The sequence below is a fragment of the Nicotiana tabacum genome, chromosome 3 (genome assembly GCF_000715075.1).
Source record: "Nicotiana tabacum cultivar K326 chromosome 3, ASM71507v2, whole genome shotgun sequence".
Lineage (NCBI taxonomy): Eukaryota > Viridiplantae > Streptophyta > Magnoliopsida > Solanales > Solanaceae > Nicotiana > Nicotiana tabacum.
Genome location: NC_134082.1, coordinates 38,586,912 through 38,609,900, shown reverse-complemented (window position 1 = coordinate 38,609,900; position 22,989 = coordinate 38,586,912). Strand labels below are relative to the sequence as shown.

At 35.6% G+C, this 22,989-nt stretch overlaps 1 protein-coding gene across 2 annotated transcripts; it reads right to left on the bottom strand.

The window, feature by feature from the left end:
• Positions 1 to 1,055: 1,055 nt before the first annotated feature.
• LOC107767432 (DNA damage-binding protein 1) lies at positions 1,056 to 22,214 on the bottom strand. Of its 2 annotated transcripts, none has more exons than XM_075249358.1 (19): positions 21,779 to 22,214; positions 21,395 to 21,443; positions 15,942 to 16,001; positions 15,735 to 15,826; positions 15,031 to 15,082; positions 14,825 to 14,887; positions 14,678 to 14,727; positions 13,499 to 13,574; positions 12,987 to 13,196; positions 12,711 to 12,817; positions 12,473 to 12,581; positions 10,746 to 10,946; positions 10,441 to 10,656; positions 7,903 to 8,013; positions 4,986 to 5,261; positions 3,812 to 4,086; positions 3,087 to 3,438; positions 2,030 to 2,317; positions 1,056 to 1,879 (listed from the first exon to the last, which is right to left on the bottom strand). In XM_075249358.1, the coding sequence occupies exons 1-19, from the start codon at positions 21,880 to 21,882 to the stop codon at positions 1,298 to 1,300; spliced, it is 3,273 nt and encodes a 1,090-aa protein (XP_075105459.1). In that variant the 5' UTR covers positions 21,883 to 22,214; the 3' UTR covers positions 1,056 to 1,297. The 2 variants fall into 2 exon arrangements, with proteins under 2 accessions (XP_075105459.1, XP_075105458.1); XM_075249357.1 differs by having other exon boundaries at positions 15,942 to 16,016; positions 21,779 to 22,080.
• Between the last annotated feature and the right edge of the window lie 775 nt (positions 22,215 to 22,989).

Genomic DNA, 22,989 nt, shown 5'->3' with positions numbered 1-22,989 from the left:
ATTTGATTCTGTGAGAAAGTTGGAGTGGATGTTATTTAGAGTTGTTAGAAATAGTATAAAGAGATTATATCTTCAAGTTGTGGATGTGAATTATACCTATGTGAAAGGGAGGTCATGAAAGAGATATAAGATATGATGTGAGATTTTAAGGTAAGTAAGGTAAAGGTGAACAACGTAGTGTATAAGATCGTGTTTATGCACTCATATACACTATTATACAAGATTATACATAGTTATACAAAAAACTGATTTCGTCTTCTTCTTTGCGTCTTTTCTGAAATTTAACTTAAATCTTGCTCAAATCTACTCCAAATCACTTCAAATTTAAACTTTGAACTCCTTTTGATATTTTCAATCAATTGGAACAACACCCAATCCAAACAACGAACAAACTCAAAAAAACCTATTTTCGAAAGCAAAACTTTGAATGACCTTCAATGGTGGACTTCTACTCTTCAATTTCCTTACATTGCAACCAAGTGACATAAGGGGAGAAGCAGAAAATACACTGCCCCTTGAAGCATATGTAGAAAATGTAAGAAGAAGATAGTGAAACCAATGGTTGTGAGAACACAAATTTAACTCCATAGCTTTTAAAAGCAATGGTTGTAAGAACACAGATTTTGAGTTTGCTAATGCTTTCAAAATATGTACAATATGGATTAGGTTGGGTAAAACTTAAAAATATGAGCCATTTTTTGTTATGGTGTAAAGTCGGTGCATTTTCTTATAATTCTTTTAATTAATATAATTTATGTATTCAGATGTATTATCTAATTTCTCTGAAGATTGCTATATTTTTGGGGTGTTTTTCGGTTGAGAAATTTTTTAACTGAAAATACAAAATTTATGTGTTATAATCAAGTTTGTTGAATTATATTAGGAATCTATTATGTTAATTGATTCACTTACCATTTAAAAACAGTGTAATCCCCTGTTTCATGCCGTGAATACAATCAAATACAATAATCTATCCAATTGTAATCATATGTTTCACGCCATGAATACATTCGAATACACTCGAATACAACAACTGATTAGCTGGACTTCCCTGATTCACGCCTATTTTTGCTATTGTATTCATGAATACAGTAGTTTAAATACATCTAATACATCTTATAACAAGAGAAGCTGTAATATAGCAAATGGTATCTATAGATAGCTAATTACCACTAAAAGATAGTGTTTTATGAAAATCTCATAAAAAAACCATAACTCAATAATATGGTTCGCTTAGCAGAGAAGTTGAAATGTGAAATATTACACGCTGGGGAAGAGGAAGACCATTAAAAAATAACTAATGCAACCTTGTCAACTCTTCCACTCTCTTCATTAGTTCCTCAACAGGAACTGCCATTGCTTTAGAAATATCTTCCATCCGGCTCCTGCTAAGATCTAGGAATGATTCAATCAAATCTCCGTCAAGAAAGTTTTTAGCTTCTACAGTTTTCTTCTCATTGTAAAACGACCTCCACTGCTCATGGCTCAGTCCGCCTACACCCTTTATCACTTTCCTTAAGCTTGTCTGCAGCTTTTCCAAAAATAAATACTGATCATGAGGAAGCGAGGCAATGACCCCAATAACACCATTCACTGTGCCAAATATAACGGTAGGTATCTGGCCAACATCTGAATCTGGCAATCGCATGACAAGTGAACCGTGTCTAAACCTATTAACAAATTCACCAAGGTGGTATTCACCAACCACTTCAAGACGGCTGCGCTCTTCATCTGTAGCACCCTCACTATTTTTCCTGACCGTGAAAAGGTTAAAGTTGTTCTCCGAACCAAGATAAATGTCATCGTCGAGAATCTCGACAGCTGACATCCAATTTGCATTATAGTCCCGGGCTCGCTCCTCTATAGCACCCTCCTCGTGCTAAATAGGAACAATATTGTGAATGTCAGCAATGACTTCTTATTGAAGGAAAGACAAATTAGGTTAAGCATAAGAAACTGGTAATTGAGAGTACAATTGTAGCTTAACTTTCTAAAGCATTAGAATATTATATTTACTTACAAAAGTTACCTTGAAAATCAGTAGAGAAATGGACTTCATCAAATCACCAACGACAATAAAATCCCCACGTGTTTGAACATAAAGAGCCAATATATGACCATGGTGTCCACATTCTGTCTGCAATTCTCGGCTGCCACCATCTTCACGCGAGGCCCACTTGTACAATTGAATCTTCTGATTGATTGCAGCAAGCAGTTTCCCATTGAAGGCATTTAGAGAGTATACAGCTCCCTTAGTTTCCTTCTCTGCAATTAGTTGGAGCTTTCCATCTTCAACTATAAAAACTAAAATTCGGCCCTGCAATTACTCATCATTTAAGTACCTTAAATAACCATAAAAATGAACATCAGTGAATTAAACAAGCCCAGAAAAAAAAGTTGACTTCATTACATTGAAGGCATATAGTAACAAGCCTATTAGTTTTGACTTGAAACAAAATTATATCAAACAAAACAGCCTTAAGGTGTAAAAATTGCTTCCAACCACGATTTCCTCCTTCAATAAAAGATTAGTTTGCTTAAATCTAGCTACTGATGATATAAACTCATCTCCTTTCCAAGCAATTCATAAAGATTATCTGATGTTCTATTTTTTCACACTTTTTTTTACTTTGGGGGGTTTTTTTTTTTTTTTTTGTGGGGGGGGGGGGGGGGCTATCATGTGATGTTATGAATATTAATCACTTCAGTTTTTGATGTATTAAATATCTTCTTTATATCCCTTCAGCAATCCTCCCACCGCCCCATATTTGTTGTCACATTTCAGTTAAGCAAGGAATATAAGAATCTAGTTGAAACTTCAAAACAGTTGAAAGAAAAGATTATCAAGATCGTAATTTGCCTTAACCACGTCAGCACATCACCAGTCTCAACAAAAAAGAAGAGCCAGAAAAAGTGGGCATGGTGATGGAAAGATGATAAAGTTCAACCAATAGGTATGTATCAGATGAATTTGAGGAAAACAATATGGCTCAAAACCCAAAATCTACACAAATCGATAGTTCATCACAAATCACAGGATCTAAGCAACAATTACAATTAGAGAAACTTTTATCAATGAAACTTACCTTGGTAGGTTCATTTTCCTCTGGCATCACATAAGCAGTGCCAACGCAATAATACACATTACTGTCATCAGAAAAGGAGCAGCTAAGTATGGAACAACCATATTCAAATTGGTCAAGGGGGTAAGTTGATATGAACTCAAATGTCTGATCATCTAACAGGCGGACAAAATGCACTTCAGGATCATCTGCATTCGACTGAGTATACTTGACGCTGCATAGAGCAAATGTCCTGGTCTGCTCTTGATGGCTGATCCGCCGTGCATGCTCCCCGAGGGGTATTGAACGGATGTGAAGCTTTTGAATTTCATCAATAGTGCCAATTGTTAACTCTCCTTCTTTTGCAATTGCGAGGCTGTTGACAAAAGAGAAATAACTATTAAAGCTCTTATGCATAGAAAATATAGGACACAATTAATAAAAGATACAGAAAATTGCAACAATTTATGATTTTCTAACATTCTTTGACTGACAGAAATGGAAGATCTAGCAAAAATCAACTCTAACATTAGCTTGTAATGATATGTAGAAGACATTTTAATTCTTTAACATGTTGACCCCAGTAATAGGTGTCTGAGGGCTGAGCAAGCAATTCATTCTCCAAAATGTAATTAAACACTTAAATCAATAGACAGAGATAGAAATTTCCAATAGAGTACCACATTCAATTTTTAAGTCAACAGACGCAATGTTGGCAGTAAAATTGAAGAAAAAGAAGGAACAATTACCTGTCTGGAAAAGCTGCAACATTGAATGGGCACATGTGACTAACTTCTTTTAGATTTACATTGCTATAAAGCAGCTTCTTGTTACTGCTGTAAATAACTGTGGGCCTATCGGAGGCAGCAAAGACGTGCGTAGCATCTTTAGATGAGAATGTACGAAGTGTTATGGGCTGGGTTCCAAGAGACACTTTTTTCCTGTCTGTCAGCTCACCAGTACTCATGCTCAATACATAATTCAAGAGATGACCATCTCCCAAAGCACATAGTAGATAAGATATCTGAAAGAGAGTTTTAGACCCCCAAAAAAGGAAAGAAACAGAGGTAAGAGAACATATTGGAGGAGGGCAGCATAAAAAATTTCATGGCTATTGCCTGATCCATTCAAAACCCTATTCCAGTATCAGTCAATCAAATCTGCTGGTGTATACTTTCTCTCAGTCTTGCCATCCAACTACACTAGTTCACTTGATGAAAGATGAATTGTACCCAAATTGGAAAGAAACATAATCTAGTTTAATGCTTCCAAGGATTCCTACTGTTCATTGATTACAGCAGCTTCAGGTCTTGATTTTATTTCATTTTATTTTCTTGAATAACCATAGCACAATAATAAATGCTTCAGTGTTGATGTTTCATTTTTGGATAAAGTAATAAATGTCATTAAAAGAAGGGCAAAAAGCTCACTCATACTAGTAGTATATCAAAAAATAGAAAACCTTACAAGAAGACATGGTTTTCCATGAAAGACACCTAACCTAATCTTCTACAGACTACAAGTAGGAAGCTCGTGGGTGCACCCCAAAAAGAAAAAAGGGAAAAGAGACTATTTCTCAAATGTACAAGATCTTTCTCTAGTCCATCAAATGCTCTCTTGTTCCTCTCCATACGCTCCACATAAGTGCTAGAGGAGCATGATTCTAGAGCACAATTGACAACCATCCCAACGATAACTCATGTTTGGCTATAAGCCTATAGACAGAGCTTTATCAAAGAAATTAAAGAATAAAAAAATCTATAATCAGAGACCAGAAGGCAACCCCACCATTAGCCCAGTTGTTTCCCTGGTTTCTGCCCAGGGAAGCCCAAGATATCAAACCCAAAACCCCTGTGCTTGTCATTCCCCAAAAAGAAAACGGGTAGTTGAGGCATACAAGGCGACTAAAGATAGAGGACATACCCCTTCGAAGGAACACATAAGAACTGAACGAGGAATTATCTCCCCTCCTAGCTGTTCCTTTGTAATGAGATTCAAGTCGGGAAGTGAATATATCCTGACACTTATGTCTGTCCACATTCCAACTGCTGCAATTTGACTATAGTTTGGATTCTCACCAATTGGATTTATGTCCAGGCATGAGATATCATAATCCAACTTGGCATATTTTACTTCATTTAGCACCCCATCACCAATTTCTAGGTAGACCAGATGGCCACCCCCAGTTGCCAACAGTACCTGTAAAAGAAAAAATAGCAGCACATGAGCTAATCGGCAGAAGAGTGGATTAACAAACATTTGCAACTAACAAAGGTAAACCATGCCCCCCCCCCCCTCACAAACAAAAAGGAAAAAGAAATTATAGCTTTCAACAGACATCCTAAGGTGTCAGTGGCTGCCACAATTAACCAACATCCTGGTGAATCGTGAAATGGTTCTATTGAGCAATCTGAAACATATTCCTTTTATTTTACAATTTATTAACAATTTCTGCTTCTAAGTTTAACTAAAGAACAAGCAAAGAAATTCAAATAATTCTATTAAGTGATTTTACTATTTAAGTCTTTCATGTTCTCCATAACTTTGAAAAACTAGTTACTCATTTGCTCAAGATTTCTTCAACTATATTATTGAGAGGTCTAAAGAAGCCTATCTCTAGCAAATTATGTTTAATATTCTGAAGGAAATCACAACTCACTCTTGTTCCACAAGCTGAAGTGGTCTATGTATTAGCTTAAAGATTAGGCAGGTCCTAATTCATATTCAATTTTTAAATCCGGAAATTGTGTCACCCATTTGGCTTTATACAATAACTCTTACGCATAGAAAACAACATAGATCAAAAAAATATAAACTCCCTCATTTCCAGTTTATGTGAAGCTATTCTTTTTTTAGTCCGTTCCAAAAAGAATGACCCCTTTCTTAATTTGAAAAAAATTTAACTTAAATGCCCATTTTACCTTAATGAATAGCTTTTATAGCAACAAATATATTACCAGATTTAAGATCAAAGTTTCAGAAGCCTTACAACCACAGTCCACACAAACGTTATGGTATATGTTTAAGACCATATGTACCTTATTTAAAAAAAAAAAAAAAAAGACCACATGTTTCAAATAACAATTTAGCTTAAACTTATAATTCTACTCTTAATGAGAAACTTTTATAACCACACAAATACTCTAGGCCTCCTTTTTTGCTTTGTTTAGGACTACAAATTCCAAAAGTCTTCATTTTTTCTGAAACTTCATGTTCGGTCATATAGGTTCACATAAATTAAAACGGATGAAGTAATTTATAATCTACTTTCCTTCTATAGTAGCGAAATTTTGTGGAAAAAAACTGAACAACCAGTCCCCTTTACTTGACCAAGCTCTAGATCAAAAGAGAACATGGCGAGTTTACTCATGTAATTAAACTGTTATTATATGGAACTACATATGGATGCTTTTCTACCTTTGTTGGGATGCTACTAACTTGAATCTATTCTTTCATCTTATAATCTATTATATTGATGGAAGATGATACCACCTTGCATTTCTAGGGCAGCTTGGAAGGACAGAAACCGATGCTTTGAAGACCAGAACTCAACTGTTATTTGCCAAATCGAGATGTCCACAAAGGTTAAATTTGTGTCATGGCTTTTAGAATAATAATGCTAATTCCTTTGTGGACTCAAACATTCTCTACATTAGAAGGAATCCGAGTCTTTATCTATACATACATATGCACTTTCCTAGTACACAATTTTATTTAGTCTGTTTTTTTGATTGGTAAGAGTAAGAAAATCTTCTTAGTACCGTTTAATGAAAATTTTCACGTTATTTATCAAAAAGAATCTATGAAACTGATGAATTATGTATTTAGACATTCTTTGTTACTAATGTGTTAACAAAACAAATAAAGCACATTCTTTGTTACTAAAGTAAAAAATCATATAAAGCACATTTTTTGTGTATATATAATTTGTGGCATATCTGCCTAATGTTCAAAAATTTCATTGTGTTGTTTCTGCGTCGGTATCCAACTCTGTGAGGCTGTTATTTAGCTTGTTATTCCGTGTTTCCTGATTCCTGGCAGAGATTCACTTTTAAAGGTGAAACCCATCTTTTGGTCAAACACAGCACAAAGGTCAAACACGGCACATATTGGAAACAAGACCTTCTAGGGTAAATCAATCACTAGATTGTAACCTAGTGATGATTTTCCGTAAACTGATGTATAAAAATATAGCTATAGATAGGATGGTCACAAATATGAAGGAGAACAAGAGGTCAAGGAAATTGGGTTTTTTCCAAAGTCAAAAGAAGAAATCAAGTATCATAAACTTAAAAAAGACAATACAGTTGCTATTAACTTACGAGCTCCAGTTCAAAATGAGTTCTGCACTTTGTAAAAGTAAATTCTATGAGCACAATAAAAAGATTCAGTGTTATAAAATAATCGAAGTATAGCTTTCCTTTTCTAAGTCAAAAGCAATGGTTATTGCAACAAGAACTAATCACGAAAATTAGTAATATCTGGGGAAAATATACTTCATTCAGTTGGTATACAAAAAGATGTCACTGTTTAAAACAAGAACTTGGCACCAACAAAGAAAATGAGAGTAAATGTCCCAAGAAATAAGATCTTGAAGCTACATAACCTAAAAAATGCATAATTGTGCATTGGAATCTGTGTCCAATCGCCACAAGCATGTAACAACCAACAGCTGTCATTGTCATAGTTATTCGGTCTCTTGTTTTTTCCTGGACGGGCAGAAAAACTGCACAACCATGATATATAAAAGCTATTCGACATTTGTTCTAAAACCAATCATCAACAGGCTGTTGCCTGTCTCAAACTATTATGAAGTCATGGATAAATGCAAGAGGTAAACCTGAGTGGCATTAGCAGTTGCAACATTGACTGAGTAGCCGGCCGGAGCAAACCATTCGTTTTTCAGATCTCTAGAGATAGAGCTGACCAATCTTACAGAGTTAGAAGTAACCTGCATGACAATTTATGCGCAACTATCTTTGAATACAGAGTGTCTAATGTATTCAGCAAGAAATATAAAAGAAGCTTTCCACAGATGGTTAATGACAATGTTATACCCTAAGCAACCAGTGTTCGATTCAATCATTACTCATTATAGTCTACAAAATTACTGCAGAGAGAGAGAGGTTATGGAAGATTCTGGTTTCTCAATTTTAACTCTCTCAATGAAGCCAAATAGGGACATACTAGCAGTAACAAGACAATAGCAGTAACTGACAATCTCAAATATGACAGCGCAAAGAATAGTATTTGTTCCAACAAATCTCCCCTCATCCAACGAGCACATAATAACAAAACAAGATGCAGTACAACTTAAGAAGCATGTAAAAGATGACACATATATGAACTTTGACAAAATTTACGCACACAACTGGCGATTAACCTAACAAAAAAGAGATGATACTGAAGGAAGATGCTTCTGAAATAATATTTTCTCATTTCTAACTTTTGTGATCTTAAGATAATATCAATCATAGTGGAAACACTTGATAATTCTTCAAGACTACCAGTTACAGTAAGCGCATAACAGACCAGAAAGAGTACCAACAAGAACTAGTGGAAACCAGTGAAGTCTACACTCTAGAGAAGGAAAGAATTAGTTTCACAATGTAACGACAGACATTTTGTATAACCTAGTATCTGTATAGAAAGAAATCATCTTCCTGCAGATGGCTACCTACAATTTATAGATTTTATAATCTACTGAGCATTTCATACTTGAAAAATCACACCAAATAACCCAAAAAGAAAGAAGTTGAACATACCAATTCCATATATAGAACCTAAAGTATAATCCCCGGACAGATCTATATTACCAAATCACAATTTTGATCTAATCATAAATGTGTCTCAATTCATTACCCAGAGGTAGATAAGAATCTTATACGTAAGATTGTTATGAAAACCATAGACACATGAAAAATGCAACCAGTGGTGGGGGTAGTAGTTGAGAAGTATGGTTTTATGGAATTGGGATGGAGAACTAGAACTATTACAGTTCCATTTGGATGTAGCATGTGGAGGAACAAAATGAAGGGGTGGGAGGACTTCAATGGTAATATCTTCTTTAGGGTTGGGGATATTAACTTTTGGAATCACAAGTGGTGCGGGGAAGACTCCTTGAGGATTTCATTCCCTAATTTGTACAAAGTTTCGAACCACAAGGAATTGACAAGGAATTGACAGTCCATTAGATTCGGGGAGCGTGACGGGAAGTACTTTGAGATATGACGTTTAGAAGAAATCTGCAAGACTGGGAGTTGGGAGAGTTTCAAAGGTTAGTGGAGCTACTTTACAAGCAAATCAGACCTCACTTTAATAATGACTCATGGAGATGAGCGCTAAAAAGTGATGGTTTGTTCACAGTCAAATCTCTCTACCAGAGTTTGTTGGTGAGGAGACACACTTTCAACGTTTATCTATATGGATTCCTAGGGCACCTCGGAAGGTGTGCGTTTTTGCATGGTTAGCAGCGGGAGGAACGATTTTGACAGCTGAGAATCTGAGGAAGAGAAACATTACTTATGTCAGTAGGTGCTACATGTGCAAATGTTCGGGTGAAGAAGTTGATCATATATTGGTGCATTATAGAATGGCATTGGGTTTGTGGAGGGTGGTCCTGAATTACTCTGGTGTACAATGGGTGACGCCAGGTACTGGTAGAGATGTGTTGCATAGCTGGGCTGGTAGACATAGTAGAAGACAATAAAAGGCATGGAAGGTTGCTCCGTTAGCTGTTATGTGGGTCGTATGGAGAGAGAAATAGGAGAGCTTTTGAGGGGATTGAAAATGATTTTGTATACTTGAGGAATAGCCTTTTGTCTTTGATTGCTTTTTGGTGCACCCTTGAAATTCCTACTTGTTTAGATGATTGGGTGCCTTTCATAGAGAATCATGTTATGTTGTAGATTCACTACTTTTTGGTATACCTCTTGTATACGGGAGCCTTTCCCAATTTGTTAATAATACCATTTACCTTATCAAAAAAATGCAACCAGTGGCGGGATAAGTTATACTGCCCTCTGTAAGTGTGAAAGAGCCTATACTCTTATTTAATTTCCTTCCTTTCATTTTTGTCATACCAAGTCCATTTAGTTCTTAAAAACAGCTTGCCAATCCTTCTCATTTTGTAGAATCCTTCATCAGTAGTAGTGAATAGCTGATTATTCCATATTGTCCACATCCATCCAGTGGCAGAGAGTCAAGGAGATTGATAAAATAAAAAATCTAGTCCTATTTACGTCTCATATTTTATTCTCTTACAATAACATTGTTCAGAATGACATACATTGAACACTTGCAAAAGCACCTGGATGGTAGATTGATGGATAAAATACTTCTTAGACTCAGAAAATGATCTACTCAGCACAGGGCATACCTGTACAAGCTGGTTGTATATCGCATCATGACAAAACAAGGTCTGGACTTGAGAATTGAAGCCTTCTATCTCAGTTTCTTCCAGCTCATCCTCAAGGTTCATAGCTAAAACACGTGTCTCGCTAATGAAGCTAACAACCAAGAATGTGTCATATGGATCATCAGTAGCTGATCTAAGAGACCACATTCCTTTGATCCCTTGTAGTTCCACAGACGCCTGTAAGTAGCATCGCATATAGATCAAGTTATTGTAGCAATAGGAATACATAAAAATAATTCACTCAAAAATACTTTAAATGACAAGACCTGTTCATTTATTCCAATTCCATTTCGAACAATACGAAGTGAGCCATCCTTATAGGCTCCAGAGCAAGTCACGACCTGACCTTGACCTTGCCTCTCCAGGTCAACAACACAGAAGTCCACAATTGGTCCCAAATTGACATATCTCTCTAGAACTTCCACATAAGAACCTTTGGCATCGGGCTGGAGATTGAGCTTTACGAGCTGAACGTGAATTCAAAAATATTAGTGGAACTGCGAAAAATGAAACATGTAATGTGAAGCACCAAAGGAAATAGGCAACCAAAATTTAAAACCTCAAAGTTCCAATGAATCAAAAGCTACTATACAGAGATTTACAAAATGGGGATGTAGAAACCAACTTACTGCACCAATATGCACTCATATAAGTAACCTGAGACTCATAACACTTCAATTAAATAATGCAATGCGAATACAGCAACAGATAAAATTCCTATAAGTCAGATCAAGTTATGAAATCATCAACCAATATTTATTACAACTATTCTGACCTCTTAGCAAAGAACCTCCTTCAACTCTATGGTGTTAATTAAACATAAAACTACATCCAGATCGAGATAAATCTAGTTTGTTTAGTAAATGTAACACAAGAATTTTCACATTACAATGTTAAACGGTTAATTGTGAGCAAAATGCTTCATCTAAAGTCAAGCGCAATTTGAAACCTATGGCAAGTTAATTTTTTTAATACCCTCTATCTAATGAGATGAATTTAACATTTGTATTACAGTTTAAAAGTAGATTCTATTAGTAAAATCTATAAGCCAATTGCTAGTCAAGTAGGTCACATTTAACCTCGGGTTAATGGTATACCGTCATACATGCAAACTTAGCAGAAAATAAAGCACGGAAGGAATATATTTCAAGAAAAAACTGCAATCTTTAAAATTCATGCAGGCTTAGTGAAAGATCGAGCACAATGGAAGAAAAATGTCAACACACCCGATATCAACTAGTCAGGAATAAGATTTATAGCGCATTTGGCCAGGCTGCAAAAATCAGCTTATTTTGAGAAGTGCTTTTCTTAAAAGTACTTTTGGTGAGAAGCAGTTTGTGTTTGGCTAATTAGTTTGAAAAGCACTTCTGAGCAGCAATTAGCGTTTGGCGAAGCTTTAAAAAACTGCTTCTAAGTGTATTTTTCTCAAAAGTGCTTCTCAAAAAAGTGCTTTTGGAGAAAATCTACTTTTTTCTACTTCTCCAAAACTGCTTATGCTTCTCCTCAAAAGCATTTTTTTTCCTTCTAGAAGCTTGGCCAAACACCTCAAATTGAGGCCAAAAGTGCTTTTGGCCAAAAAAAAAAAAAGCACTTTTGGCAAAAAATAAGCTTGGCCAAACAGGCTATTATTGTTGGTAGTTGGTACAGTCACATTTGTCCAATATTTGCTAGGATCAGTTATTATCATGTTAGGGGAGTTCTAGGCGAGTAGAAATGTTGAAAGCTTCTAGGGTTAAAAGGACCTAATTCATTTAACATTGGAACGCGAGGCGTAGTGAGGATTTAGGTAGCCAACTCCAACTAGCTTGGGATTGAGGCTTAGTTGTTGTATAATGATACTTAACTCACTAAGCACAAATAATTATGCAATTCAGATAAAACGTGCATAGCAAAGGGTACATATTCCTTTTCAATCCACAAGATGAAACAAGCAATGGCACGTAGGTATAAAATTTCACATTAGTTTAAACTTTAATTCAACAGTTTAAAGTACCTGTGAATCTCCATAGCTTGACCCAATGAAGACAAAAGCATTGTCTAGGTATGATATGGTTGATGCAATAGAAGTTTCTCCCAGTAGCTCAATTTTGAGTCCGGTAACTCTGGGAAGTAAGATTAAATCTGCGTTAAAATTTTTATTCCCAGCAACTAGGCAAAGATACAAGACAGCAGTTTGGTCCCAGCAATTCAGCAAAAGAATAAAAGACATAGTCCAAAAAATGCTGACTCACTTTTCCTTTTCATGAGTGATTACAAGTAGCTGAAGAAGCCCATTGTGATCCCCAAGCAAATATCGAGAACCATCAGCATCAACCCGCCCATATGCTCTTGTGATGGACTTGAAAGGATAAATAAAGCATTGGTGAGACAATATCTCATTCATATATTTAATTAACAGCTTCTGTGAGAACGATTAGGTAAAACCTTTTAAAGGGCTTATTCGGTCGAAAAGGCTGGGGTGGTTGTACACAAAACAAAGAAAATTAGTAAGTTATACATATGCTTACAGGTCTAATTGGGATAGCCTTAAAAGCTGAAGCGCTACAGTAAACTATGGTTTCTTCTCCAATAATCAGTACACCACACAGTGGCGGAGGTACTGGTATTAGCAAAGAAGCTCCATTATCGAGATTATTCTGAGCCCATGGCCCTTCAATAAAATCTTTATCCTTCAACGACACCTCATACGTTTTGACATGTCGGGCGTCCTTGTTATCCTGCCAATCAAACGTAAAGGTCCAGGACTAGCATCAGAATGAAGTAATTTAAACACAGAAAGAAGACACCACCATGGCAGTTGTGCAAATTTGGTGGTTCAAACTCCCTCACCCTCCATATCTTGGTTTTTAAAAAAGAAAGTGCACGACGTCATTCTATAACCAAGTGCTAACAACAAATCCAAGACTTAAGGGGCCAATCAAATTCCCAAGATGATATGAACAAAAGTTTTTACCATAATGACAAAATGAAAATGGTAAGTTAAGCATTATGGCTCTAAATCATTTTTAAAACCACAGACCTGATATAGAACAACAATTGTAGGCTTTGGGCAACCATATAAGAATTTAATATCCAAAACTTGAAGCTCCTCAAGCCTGGAAAAACCACAAAACAATTAACTATCGGTCAAAGAAGAATAGCTCCCATGAGTAACAACTTGAGATCCCTGGTGAAACGGTCAGACCTACTATTCAGCAATTCTCCTATATAAAGTGTACGATACACTTCTTAGGAGCATAATTCAGATAAATGATCACTACCAAAAGACATGATGGTAGGTTGATACACTAAATGAGGTCACACCAGGTGTATTTCCAGCTTTGCCGAGACCAACCACAGGAAATGATGCAATAGAGAAAGAACTTCAGTTTCTTAGTTAGAAAAACTTAAATAAAGAGAACTCAAAGTGCAGTAATAAATATTCAAAAATGAAAGCAGCAGTCCAGAAATCCTTGAAACTTTACATCTACAGCTTCAATTTAAATAAGGTTACGGGAAACAAACATAAAAAGGTGAAACAAATGAATTTTGGAATGCCATCACATACAGAAAGGAAGATTGCTATGAATTGATCTGCTGAAGGACAACAAACAATTTCCCTTTCCTTTCCCCTCCCCCTATATATTAAAAAGAATTTAACAAAAAGGATAACAAGCAATTGGTTTCTACAAGTTCGCTTCCTGAAGTCATGACCTGGATCTTTTTATAACTAAGGTACTTGCTAGCTCCCACCAGCGCAAGTACTAGGCTACGACACGATAACCCTGCCGAACAAGGCTAAGGCAGATAGGAAGATATCACCTATTTTTTGCCTCTTCTGGAATTTGAATCCTCGTCTCCTATGACTTTACCACTCATTGACCGCTTGGCCACACCCTTGAGTGTGGTCCTTACTTGGATTGTTGATTTTAAGAATGATGTCACTATTGTTCTTTTTCTTTGTTTGCTCCTACAGATACAGCATCCATGCACCCTCATATCAATCCCACAGGCCTCATCCATTATAATTTAATGACAGAAAGGAGCATTTAGCAACTAGGCAGGTAGATATGAGTAGGTAAAATGGTCCGGCTCAAGAAAAGTAAACTGACTCAAGGGCTAGAGAATATTTAGCAAAAGTAGAGGACGTTACTTCATTTAAGGAGAAAATTGTAGATAAGTTAGCTTCACAATCTTGTAAAGGTAGATCTGAGGATACCTGATGTTAAAGGCTTCCTTCAGTTGGCCTTTGTTATCAAATGGAATAACCTGTTGACAGTGAAGTCCAAGTGAATCTTTTGCAAAAATAAAGATACCACCACAGAAGCTAATCCAGCAAACATTATACGTCTTGTAATGACAATACCTTAAATAGTCCATCATAAAGATGCAACCCGATCAATCTGCAGTCTGGGTCGATTATACCAATCTACCAAAAGAAAGAAATAGGGTAAACAACAAATATAAAATAGGGTATTGACTCATTGACCAAATGAGAAATCAAAAGATATATAATACCAGTTTGATCCTCTAAATTATAATAATATTTAAGGGCATTTCGAAATATAATACCTGACCGTTATCGGTGGGACGGCCTATTCGATCTGAGACATCTCCCATTGCTCTACATAAAGGACACCAAAAGAAGGGAAGTCTTTGAATTTGAGAAACAAAATATATCCACTCATTAGAAAAGATATGGAGCGCACCGCTACGAGTACAAACAACAACATACCCAGTGTATTCTCCCAGGTGGGGTCTGGGAAGGGTAGTGTGTACGCATACCTTACCCCTACCTTGTGAAGGTACAGACATATTCTTGAAATAAAAATTAGATAAACATACTGCTGCGAGTAATGAAATAAAAATTAAAGAAAAGAAAACCTTCAGCAACTAGCAAAACCATAAGGCATATAAAAGCTAGACCAACTCCTGGTATTAAGTAGCAAGAATGTTTTGTGAATAAACAATGACATTTTTTTGGCTAACTTTTGAAGGAGTTTCCACAGAGACCAAACAAACTGTCAAGGCTTCTATAAAATGGTCATAAAGATGAAGTACACTGCACCATGATTCATGTATGTCAAGAGGACATATTCTTTTTCTTTTTTCTTTTGATAAGTAGGAGGATATAGTTCTATATACACATGCTTTCAATGGGGAGTTGGAAATCTAACTGCAATGGATTGTCAGATTTTATTTTTATGAAAAAACTTTTATATATTTAAATTAGGCATTTTAACCCACCAGGAAGAAACACAATTTTGCAGACTAACCTTGTGATAACTTCAGATGCCTCAGCATCCCATTGAAGGACACAGAATTTATATCGCTCCGTCGCAATGAAGAGAAAATCTTGTGTTTCACCCTGCCAGGATACCCAGGGAACACAGTTTGACATATGGCTAAAGAAACTTTTTCCTTGTGTCCAATATATTTTGAAGGATAAAAATGAGCTACACAATAAAAAGATGTCAACTCACGTGGGGACGGAAAAGCTCGAGTGTCGCGATTCTCCCATATATTGGCACATCTAACATAGGCTGCAGACAAATACACTAAACTGAACTTAGATTTTGCAATATTCTAGAACCAAAGACACATCACGTTTATAGACAAAGAATATGATCTAATCAAAGCTTGGGACAGAAATAAGATACATTTACCAGAAAAAAGAAAAGAAATATAAAACGGTCAGCAAAAATACAGGTGAACTAAAGATTGCGAAAAGAGAAAAGGAGAGAAAAAAAATCTTATAATACAAAAGGCTCTTTATATAGGACTTTAGGCTACTAGAAATAAGGATTAAATAAATAGATTATCTAAATACCAAGTTTCCTAGTATGACACAATAAAAACTAATATAAAATCTAGAACATGGTACCAAGTTGCATTAATCAATGTGATTCTTTGAGTTAACAAAGAATCAACTGACCAACATCAAGATCTTGAAGCGGAAACAATGATTAGACAGCCTGATTTCAAGACATGAACATATCTGGAGGTGTAGAACTCAATAATCAAGTGATTCAATAACAAGGTGAAAAATAAGATTCTGCATTACCAAATTTACTTAATCAAAACAAGAAAATACCAACTTCAAAACGACTTAAAATGTGATCCGGTTTTGAAGGGAAAAATGGGCAAATTTACAAATGGGATGGGCATTATTTGAAGAATCTTAACATAGAAGTTCCAAATGTCACCACTTATAATCAATTAACATGATAAAGAGGCACCATCAATTGAGAATAAAGATGAAAACTATCACCACCTTACTTGGAACAAAAGCGAGGATAAAGAAGAAGAAATAAAGTAAATTGCAAATGGTTGTTGTAGCAAAATACATGAACTAAGTTCTCTTGTTTGATGATCACAATTCCTATTCTAAAATGAAAGTAAAATCTTCGTTCTACGGGAAAAATATAATTAAAGTAAAAACCTACCAAGAAAAGGAAACAAGAAATCCCTTCCAGGAAAGGAACAATAAACCAACTTATTAAGGAAACAAGAAACTAGAAGTTAAATTTTTGGAAGGAAACAAGATGTCATATTCTCAGAAGGAATCTACAAACTTGAGCTTCTTGGGCCTCTTGGGCTTCTTAAAAGCAAGTCCACATGTTTGAACTTGGGTTATAAACTTGACCTTGACCAAAATTCATAAAACTCATCCTCGAGTATAAAAGCTCCACAAATGGCACAAGATTAGCGACACTCATGATCGAAGACACCCAATTCACCGGGCTCAAAGTTGCATTTCTCTAACTTCTTATAGAGCATCTTCTTGAAGAAAGTAATTTTAGCATGTGGCCGAACTACAACTCACTTTTATAGTTGTAACTAATTTTTTCCGAGGAATCCTCCTAAAGTGACTATCAAACTTCAAGTCAATCTAAAGTTATCTCTATTGGAACCTTATGAAGCTTAACAATCTCCATGTTCAACTGTAACCTGGGGAGCATACATGAAAACCTTTAAATTAAGCATGGATCAAGGAATATCTTCTTGAGAATAGATCAACAACAATATTTGTAGTCACATATTTAAAACATATTGTAGCCACTGATTGTAATATTGTAGAGAGTTCTCTTGTCCACACATTCTTGCCAAGATCCATTCTTTTAAGGCACTAAACAGTTTGAAACTAAATAGATGCTCAAACTCTCCCATGTTGGCTACTATACCCCTTGTCCTTGCAACTCTTCATTGAAATATGGAATTATGTAGCTTGCTACCTTGTAAAAATGCAGTCGAAAATCAATCAATATTATGTAGAATCTCATGCATGGGTGGATACTCATGTGCACCCACTTACAAAATCACATCATCAAATCTTAGGTAACTTCTCAACTTGTGGATTTAACACATGCTCCTTTTTTTTGCATTTCCCTAGCCACGTCAATGTTCCAAAGGTTCTTTGTTGATAGGACCAATTATTTGCGATTTGGTCATTAAGAAATCATGCGTAAATTGGCTCAAGTTAGTAAGTTCTTCTGCATGCAATGATATCAAAACTAATATTTTTCGTAAATAAATACTCCCTCCATTCCAATTTATATGACACACTTTCTTTATTAGTTTGTTCCAAAAGAACAATACATTTCTACAATTGAAATCAATTTAACTTTAAACTTTTTATTTTACCCACTTTACCCTTAAGGTGAAACTTCTATAACCATACAAATGTCAGGGCACCACAAAGCTTTTACCCTTTAAGCTTCTTTAAGAACCACAAGTTTCAAAAGTTTTTTCCCTCTTAAACTTCGTGCTGAGTCAAATTACCTCATATATATTAAAACAGAGGGAGAAAGCGTCAAGGTACCCACCATGATAAGCACACCTATCATACTTCTGCGGTTTGGCAACAATAGACGACAAACATCCATATGCATAACATCACACCAAATAGAGTTCTTATATATTTATTTTTTTAAAGTTGTTGCCATGTGACCAGGAGGTCACGGGTTCGAGCCGTGGAAACAACCTCTTGCATAAATGCAGGGTAAGACTGCGTACAATAGACTCTTGTGGTCCGGCCCTTCCCTGAACCCCCGCATAGCAGGAGCTTAGTGCACTGGGCAGAGTTCTTATGTAGTCTTCCAACAACAAAAAGAACTAGGTATCGATGAGTTATCTACAAACATCAACATTCTGAAGCAATTATCCTGTAAAGGTGTTTTTGAGGTTCGGTTGGCAAACTAAGTTTAGTTACCGTCTCAACAACATATATGCAACTTCCACCATCGACGATCACCGAGCAAACCTTTTTATTACAAGTACTGGGTGTGAAATAATCTGTTATAAACTGGATGATCTTACCTTCTTGTTCGATCACAAATTATTATCTCTTCCTCGTTGAGCTGTCTCAAGCAGTCACATAAAAGGAAATAACTTCTTAACCCTTCTCATCGGTCTTAAGTATTCCTCATCTTTCTGCCTCTCGTAACATTAGAGGTTCCACCGTAGTTCACTTGGGCTTTTTTAATAACTTCCATCTTTTCAACCCAGCATCCTTTTTTCATTCCATGAGTAGATTATCAAGCATGCTTTAATACCAAATTTATGTGATTCTTTCGGCTAAAAAAATCAACCATGATCAAGATCTTGAATTGGAAACAAAGGTTGGGACAGAATGATGAAACAAGCGTATCTCAAGCTAAAAGACTCGAAATCATTCAAAACAAAGTAAGATGAGATTATAAACTATCAGATTAACTAATTACTCGTTAGAAACAAGCAAAAACTTGAGAACAGCTTAAAACATGAGATGGTTTTGCATGGTCAAATAGACAAACTTGCAAATGTGATGGGTGTTTATCTAACAGGTCACCATTTGAAATCAACTAACGTGGTAAAAGAACACCACATGTAACACAATTGAGAATTGAAACCACATAAGTGCACAAAATAATAATAATAACTATAAGGCGAAAAAAATCTACAAAATCATTTACTCCATCTTGAAAATCTCTCACGTACATTTCCTTTCTCTCAAGGATTCACTGATAGATGGATGGGTCGCATTCATCCTCTAATCTTCTTTTTTTCTTCTAAAGCCTAGTTTAACATCATATCCTTGCATGTAGCTAGCATTACTCACTTAATCCAAACTGATCCAATATTTTCTATCGTAATTGAGTAGCCAAAGTAGTCAACATTTTCTTCCAGTAATTGTACACGTTAAACCAAATTTTTAACCGTACAAATAGGTCCCTTTGATGTTTGCCAAGTGGGGAAAAAACATACCTTTCTGAAGGCTCTAACGTGTCCCTGTTCTTGGTAGTCTATGGGGGAAAGACTACATCTAGAAATTCAACTATCTTCACATTCCAATGCTAAGCAGCTTGGTTTGACGATACAATGTTTTGCTCATAGAGTAATTTCATGAGGTACTGAAACTAGTTTTTCCTAAATCTCAATCTCAAACAATTTCAGTCTTGTAGCTTAAGTACTTGAGCAATTGTCATAGCTTCTTGGCTTCATATGCTAAAGACCACGAGAAGGCGTTGGTGAGGGTATTTTCTCCACAATACCTAAACTTCCATATACTGATCATGTTTCTATCTCACTTTAAACATGATTTTGCACAAAATTCTTCCAACCCTCCATAGTATTTCTCCACACTCAGCACCAACAAGGCAACGAGATGGTTCACTCTTCCAACCCCCTCAACCCAATCCTCTTGGAAACCTTATTATTCAATTACTACTCTCCAAAAACTTCGCACCTCATTGTCAAATCCACTTCACATTGAGGCCTTCATATTGTATTGCAGATATGACCACTTTCCAATTCGCCAAGTGAAACTATTTTGTCTCATCCTTAGTATCGCACTTAAGTTTCCTCTCAAAATCGACTTCCAGAAACGCTAACAAACGCATTAATTGACATGCAAGATGTCGAAATACTAAACATGCTCTTGATTAATACCTTCTTGCTTCCTTTAAACAAATAATTCTATTGTCATCACAACTTTTTCTACATATTTTCAATCACGGATTTCGTAGTGAGCAATCTTTTACATGACACTCCTAGTAGTAAGTCATAAGAAATGTCCACCTAGTAATTGACCACTAGTGCTGGAAAACCATGCCAAATATATAATTTTCATAAAGGATATTACGAAGGAGTCTCAGTGTGATAACCACAAAAGAGATACACAATTTCCTATAACTGCAAGTTTACACTAAAAATCTAGAACCTTTACATGATTAACCTAAGAATGTTCTAAACAAAAACATGCTAAATGAGATTCCAAAGCCAATCGACAAGTGATGTACTAATTGAAAACAATAGCGAGATCATTATCAATCAAAACTTGGAACTATGGTGAGGCACCGAAAAAAGAAAGCAGTACAATACACACACACACTGAAAGTTTAGCTTCAATAAGACAAATGGTTGTGTGATGACACTGGACATTGTAGCACCGAAATGCAAATATTTAAGATATTTAAGCTCGATCTTTCAACATAATTGTATGATAGATTAAGATGTAACAATATAGAATTAAATAGTATATGCAACTTGAAGGCATATACTCTTCTGGGTTTAACCATTCAATTAGGCTAATCGCAATTCACTTTTTCTTAAATTTAAATGACCCAATGTTCACTTATTTCCTGATTAAAACAAGGGATATTACACTGAGGATACTGCAAGTGTTCAAGTCATCCAATGTACCAACTGATTTTCTTTTCAACTGTTCTATAGAACAACTATTTATATCATTTTTCTGAAAAAAGAACTGTTGGTGTCATTCTTTCTTCTTTCTTTTCCCAAACCAAAAGAGTACACCAGAATTAACCTTCCATTACTAACTTGGTAAGCTCCAATTTAAAACAGGCGTCAGAATTGGATAAATTATGCCCAAAATATGAGTAATTGCTTCAAAGACATAGAGACATGTCAGCCAAAACAAGGAAAACTTGTTCACCTGTAAGCCTTGGGGAGTGAGTAAATGAATCTCGATTCGAGTACATTTCCTAATAAAAAACAAAATTGAGTAAAAGAATTAACAAATTAGTAACCAATTTTCACACAAAAATGAATAAATTAAGAAAAGAATACAAAAAAGAAAACACTCTGTATTTAATTATCAAAGCCGACGAACTACGGATTGTAAAACCCAAAAATAGTGAACTCAGAAATGCAAATTAACAATGGGCCGACCCACCAGGAAAGCCCCAATACTTGAGCACAGTAGTAGGTACAATTGACTAGAAAAAAAGTACTCTACAAATAAAACAAGCGAAAACCCACAAACAACTATAGCAAATAGGCAAAAATGAGGAAAATAGGAAAGCTAGGGCACACGTACGCAATGATAAGATTGAGCTCGTGAGGAGCGGTGAAATTGCCAACACAGGAATGTGTAGCGTTCGTTGGCTTGTGAGCCGTAACCACATAGTTCCATATACTCATCTTGTTAACTTCTTCTAGATATCGAAATCCCGCGCTACGCGTACGAACCCTAAGACCCTTTTTGTATGTATAGGACAGTCGTGAGTTCAATCAGTTGAAAATAGAGAGTTTTGAAAGGGGGGAAACGAGACACCGCATTTATATATATCGACGGTGAACTTAGTGAAGAGAAACATCTATCCTCTGGACTGATTATAAGTTTTAACTTATACGATGTCGTTATTATTAAAATAGGGCACACATGCAACATAAAATGAACACTTTGGGCTTTTTAGGGCTCCCGCCACAAAAATGGCTTGGTCTTTGGTGGAGAAACTTGCTACAGTATCCTCAAAAAATTATACCCAGCGAACGCTTCCATTTAACTTATACTCATTTTTCATAAGTTTTAACTTATACTATATCGTTATTAGTTAAAATAGGGCACACATGCAACATAAAATGAACACTTTGGGCTTTTTAGGGCTCTCGCCACAACAATGGCTTGGTCTTTGGTGGAGAAACTTGCTACAGTATCCTCAAAAAATTACACGGGCACTCTATTTGAGCGCCCTCATTTAACCTATACCCACTTTTTTATAAGTTTTAACTTATACGATGTCGTTATTATTAAAATAGGGCACACATGCAACATAAAATGAACACTTTGGGCTTTTTAGGGCTCCCGCCACAAAAATGGCTTGGTCTTTGGTGGAGAAACTTGCTACAGTATCCTCAAAAAATTATACCCACTTTTTTATAAGTTTTAACTTATACTCACCTTTTAAATAACTTCAGACCTCTTTCTCTTCCTCTTCTCCTCCTCCTCCTCCTTACAGTGATTTTATATGGTATCGTAAATATATTTTTAAGGTAATTTATGATGTTTTATAGTATTGAGTTGTTATGACACTTTATTTTTACTATTTCTTAGGGTTTCTTCTTCTTCTTCTTCTTTTTCTTAATTGCAAAATGGGTTCAATAGATTTATTATTGTTTTTGACAAATTGATGATCGAGGTTTGTTCATGTTAATATTTGGAGGCTATGTTTCAAATTTGAGCTTATTTGGAATAGATTTAGGTATTTAATTGTTATAATTCGAAGAATAAATTTCTGTTTCTTAGCA

Bases quoted from the DNA above. Each gene is read 5' to 3' on its own strand.
- LOC107767432 (XM_075249357.1), bottom strand. From the start codon at position 21,882: ATGAGTATATGGAACTATGTGGTTACGGCTCACAAGCCAACGAACGCT. The intron at 13,197-13,498 runs GTCTGTGGTTTT...TTTGATTGGCAG, and splicing joins CAATTGTTGTTCTATATCAG to GATAACAAGGACGCCCGACA. The intron at 12,818-12,986 runs GTAAGCATATGT...TATCCTTTCAAG, and splicing joins AGGCTATCCCAATTAGACCT to TCCATCACAAGAGCATATGG.